The following is a 5,451-nucleotide window of genomic DNA, read 5'->3' on the forward strand; positions in this document are numbered from 1 at the left end:
GCCTAAAAATATATTTCAAAATCAAACCTCCATTTGGAGTATGAGAATCAGTCCCGATTATAAGAGCTCCTGGATAAGCGTAATTTTCCAGCACAATTTGATGGATAATTCCACTTCCTGGCTTCCAAAATCCAATTCCATATTTTGCCGCAGTGGAACTCAGAAAATTGTAAACTTCCTCATTCGTGACAACCGCCTTTTCCAGATCCCTGTCATTATATTCCCTGGCCTCTATTAAATGGTCACAGTGGATTGTGGACGGGACTTGGACCTTTGGGAGTCCAGAGGACATAAATTGGAGAATAGCCATCTAAAAGTATTAGCGGGTTTGAAACCTGAGCTGTCACATCTTGCATGGCTACCCTATCTGGACGGAGTTTTAGAAAGCTTTCTCCACGAATGAGTGACTAAATGACAGAATTCACTGTACTTGTTCACGAGGATCGTCGAGGTGGCCGTATATAATTTTTTCGGCATAAGTAAGTGGTCGGTTTAGTCTTTTCTTGACAATGTCGATGTTTTGTCGATATTTGTCGAAGGAGAGGTAGACATTTTTTTCGTAATTATTTAGCGGTATCTATTAATGATAATATAAATTATACTTTTGATGTAAAAAGTCGTTTAGAAATAGAATGGAATATTTTGGCTGAATGTAGCAATCGCATTTATTTAATTTACGATCAAAAAATTCACACAAACCCAGTCACTGCTGAGAGTAAATATGATTAGATTTATTTATTTTTATTGATCAAACATAATTAAATAAATAATTCTAAACGTATTAAATGTTTCCCAGTCAAAATTAAAAAAATATACGTGGATGGAAATTTATTTTTATAACGTGAATTATTGGTATCTCAAAATTCGCTTTGTAAGCATTACAGAAATATTATAAGCATTACAGAAAAATCTGCCATTTGAGCTAAAAATGTACTGGATTTAACAGTCAACATAGTGAATTTGATTCGTGGCAGGGCTATAAATCATCGACTTTGTAAAATACTCTGTGAAGAACTAGGAACATATCATTCATTGCTTTTATTTCATATTGGAATACGTTGTTTATTAATTATTTAAGGTAATAATGGTTCCAACATTGAAGCTATTGAAAAAATGTCTGCGTTTAAAGAAAAATTATCACTATTAAAGAGAAAAATACGAAATAACAACGCTATAATGTTTCCGATGGTAGAAAATAAGATTGGTGACAATAAACCTGAAAAATGGTTTTCTTTTTTGATTATTGATCATCTCGAAAATCTTGAAAATAAAATTTGAGATTATTTCCCAGTTACTGAACGAATTGCGACTTAATAATACACCCTTTTATTCCAGAAATCAATAAATTAATTTATGACGGCCAAGAAATTGATTTCCGAGAACATTTGATTGAATTACGAAATTCGCAGTTTCGCAAGTTGACATTTAATTCGCATTCGATAATGGAATTCTGGATTTCTGTTATTAATGAATATCCAATCTTAAGTAAAAATGCACTGGAAATGATAATTCCCTTTCCAACCACTTATTTATGTGAAATGGCAATGTTTTGTCGGAAACATTAAAATTGAACAGTTAGTTAGTTTCTGAAAAGCAGGATTAAGAATCATATTAACTCTAAATACTATGATTTTTTAAATTTTGGTAGCTTTTTTATTAAATTGGTCTCCAGAAAAATTCAACAGATTAACGTGGTCCCCGGTCAAAAAAGATTAAGAAACACTGATCTAGGATTCCAAATAGTTAAAGGCAGAATGACCAGGAGATGAATATTATTATCAAAACGCAATTTCATTGGTCATAACAAAGCATGTACAGGTTTGGAATTAATTTATTCTGTTTTGAAACCAACATAGAACGTTTTGTATGATTCAGATAAAAACGACAAGCTTAAAACACATGAAAGTGATTGACAAGGACGTAAACTAGCCCTAGCTTAGAGATTGAGAAATGATTGAAAAGGGTGTTCAGGTGGAAGATGGTGTCAAATCAACAAAGTGACTTAAAAAACAAAAGAACACAAAGAATTCAACTGGAAATTTTATTACTAAATAATAATTCGAATGAAAGAAAGCATTTTTAAGTTCAACTTTTGTTGGGACTTTGTCTTTGATAAATTATCTGTTCAGAGATCTGATATTGTCAAAATACTGCGACACTAATTTTGTTTAACTTATGTTAAAGGGTTTTGATATTTTCAAAAAACATTATGAATATTAAAAACTGTAAATTTTTGTTGTTTCAAAACTAAATAGGAGAATGAAGCCAGACAAATCTATCTCTAATTTTGTAGTAAAAGCATTTTAATTTAAAAAATAAGGAAAATAAACTATTATTTGATGTATTATTCTTACAGTTAAGTATTACTTCCTAATTTTATTTGTAATAAATATAATTAGAGAAATAAATAACACAAGAATATGATCAATAAATACGTGCAATTGTAATAAAAATTCAATGGTATCTATATTAATTTGAGACAAATTTAATTAACGGCAAACATCCACGTTAAAAGTTTAATATAAATATTAATTTCGGATCGTCTAATAATTCCGAAATGAAAGAAAGCATAGTCAATGTTTGCGACAGTGAATCTTCTGAAAGTACAAGTAAAAACTGAATATAAACTATGTTTTAGTTTTAAAAATTGTCATTAAGAAAGGGAAAAAGAGATCTCACAAAAAAACAAAAAAACAAGCTAAAAATGCTAAGCATGTGGAGTCATCATTTTTAGCAAAAACTGATGAAAACACGATTGTTCAACAAGAATCAACTGCACCAATTGAAACACAGACATGCGAATCCACAATGTGTGCAGAATCCAAACCACCAATAGTAGTACCGACAGATGAATCAGGCACGATTCAATATTATTTAAATTCAGAAATTGACAGCAGTGAAAGCATATTTTATAATGGAGACAAATATAAAAATCTCAAAAAAGCAAATAAAAAAACTCAAAATAAAGAAGTAGTAACCAATAGAACGGCCAGCGAAAACAGTACTTCTGGTAACATTGTATAATTTAGTGTTTATAGCTGATGAAGAAAAATCAGAAGTTAGCGAGAAAGAAGTATTATCAGAAGGAATTAACGGTCTTTTGGCAATTTGTATATTTTTAGAATCTCCTGTACCAATTTTGATTGGAAATTTAAATCCTGAACTCTCTGAAACTCAATTGGTTAGATTATTCCGCAAAAAAGGAGTTTCGCTTTCGATGGTGGAGATGAAAAATTGGTATTTTTATAATTTCGAAAACTTTCTACAGTTCTGCTACAGCTGTTGTAGAACCAGGACAACTACCAAAAGCAATGGATTTGATAGGGAAACGTATCAAAAATAAAAAGATAGCAATCGTTGTGAATGAGGATCTGACTGAATCTGAACAGCCAAAATATGTCTCACTTTTTGTAAAATACATGTCCCCCGACACAACTCGAGAATCGTTAAAGAATGCATATAAAGGATGTGTGTCAGCTACGGTGATTTACGACCCACAAACTGGAATATCTAAGGGGTGAGCACCTGTGCTGTCTTATTAGTTTAGATTTGGCTTTGTTAATTTTACGACTCGTGCAGAAGCGAATAGTGCCATACAAACCGTTAAGAAGATTGATGGGAGAGTTATTTCAAGTGCACTAGCAAGTTTGTAATAATTTTTACGAAAATTAGGAACATCAAAGCCTATAACGGAGCCTCAGAATAATTCAGAAGGGACAATTCAGACTACAAATAAAACGCAATCTTTGGGACGTAGAGCTATGAATAATCCTTAAATATAATTTTAGTTAATTAATGTTTCTTTGGTGTTTAAATTACTGCTTTCTAAATTTAGTTTTACAAAAATATCGAAATTTCCATTGTTTGAATAATTGAAATGTAACTTTGTCTGTTTCTGGAACCAATTTGTCTGTCTGGTTTGGGAAGTCAGAATTTTTTTTGCCCTTTTGAAAATAAGCGAATCTAACTTTAATTTTTGTTAGTAAAACTAATTTCGAAAGCTTTCTAAAACTACGTCCAGATCGAATAGTCATACACAATACCACTTTGTTAGCCAAGACTAATGCTCCTTCTTCCAAAATTTTGTGGCTGTTTCAGTCAACCCACCACATTCGACTCTCTTCCAGTTGTATACTGACTTTCATTAATATACAACTCCAAATACAATAATTTCATATAACCGCAATTTCGCTGGGAGGAATGATGCCAATCCTTTCATTTACAATTTTTTCAAATCTCGCCAGATTTTTACAATACCAGAGAAAGACTCGAGTCGATGAAATAGTCTCGAGTGAAAATTACACGCAATTTGAAAATATTTCAAAAATGAATAATAATTTGGGAATTTTTTTGTACATCGTATTTAATTAGTAACAGAGGATAAGATGGAATCTTTCAAGTCGGTCATAATGATGTAATTAGGGTTAATTAAAATCTGATTTTGTTATTTTTAGAAATTGATTATTGTATAATTTAGTATAAATTTGAGTAAACAGTCCTTTTATAAAATGATTAGAGTATTAATAATATTATTTTATATATTTTTAACAATTTCCGATTACATCTCACCACCAAATCCCCCTGAAGAGTTTAACACAATGGAAGAAGTCATAAAATTCCTTAAAGAATATTACGACTACTTTGTCGTTATGATGCAACCAAGGTTAAAACTTATAAAATTTAGCTTCAGATTTTAAACTCACAGTCAACAATTAATTCTCATCACTAACATAATTACTCATTTGATTTGCTAAAATAATTACAAAAGTGGCTTAATTATTCTCAGCTTACTCAAAGAAAAATTAGAAATCATATTTAAAGACCTACGAAGAAATGTTATTTTAAACTATTAGTATAAGGATTTAATGCAGGAGTCAATTCATTCGTAATAAACTCGTCGATCTGTTGTGGTATACATCCGATATATTGCAAGGGATCTTTATAATCATCAACAAAAGGAAAATGCTGAGCAATATTCGATATTACATCACCTCCTTTCATTGAACACGCCCTAAGAATTGCATGACAGTCCTAAATATATTAAAAAATTAAAAAAAAAAACTTGTCTGTCTCCTCCCCTTCTGACAGCCTCCATAAGAACTTTTTCAGTGACCATAAAAGGAAGATGTTTGAGAAGATTAGAGGCTACCATCTACGACATATCTTTATATAAAACTTTTTGGTCGACTTGAATACCACTGAAAACTCTTAGTAGTAGGTCAAGTACTCCATCGGCCAGTAGGAATGCCTCAGTCATCGTGATTCGTCTAATCATATAAGCAATAAATATGCCGATTTGCACTATCGTCAAGAGACCTCTCCAACCATTGAGTGGAGAGAGTCATCAGTGGATTGAGAGCCAGACTAATAAGGAGACGGGAAAGTGAACAACATCGTTCGCTCAAAATAGGATTACGTTTGTAGGGCATAGCACTGGAACCTATTTGTCAG

General features: G+C 31.5%; 1 protein-coding gene across 1 annotated transcript; it reads left to right on the forward strand.

Moving 5' to 3' along the window:
- Nucleotides 1-238: 238 nt before the first annotated feature.
- On the forward strand, nt 239-3,653 carry LOC115230527 (nuclear and cytoplasmic polyadenylated RNA-binding protein PUB1-like). The gene is made up of 5 exons (XM_029800682.1): nt 239-326; nt 1,336-1,485; nt 3,030-3,237; nt 3,269-3,517; nt 3,548-3,653. The coding sequence occupies exons 1-5, from the start codon at nt 239-241 to the stop codon at nt 3,651-3,653; spliced, it is 801 nt and encodes a 266-aa protein (XP_029656542.1).
- The last annotated feature ends 1,798 nt before the right edge of the window (nt 3,654-5,451 follow it).

Source organism: Octopus sinensis, unplaced genomic scaffold (genome assembly GCF_006345805.1).
Source record: "Octopus sinensis unplaced genomic scaffold, ASM634580v1 Contig15734, whole genome shotgun sequence".
NCBI lineage: Eukaryota > Metazoa > Mollusca > Cephalopoda > Octopoda > Octopodidae > Octopus > Octopus sinensis.

Coding starts and splice junctions, on each gene's coding strand:
- LOC115230527 (XM_029800682.1), top strand. CDS start 239: ATGGTCACAGTGGATTGTGGACGGGACTTGGACCTTTGGGAGTCCAGA. Junction 1,486..3,029: donor TAATGAATATCCAATCTTAA/GTAAAAATGCAC, acceptor TGTATAATTTAG/TGTTTATAGCTGATGAAGAA. Junction 3,238..3,268: donor ATGGTGGAGATGAAAAATTG/GTATTTTTATAA, acceptor AACTTTCTACAG/TTCTGCTACAGCTGTTGTAG.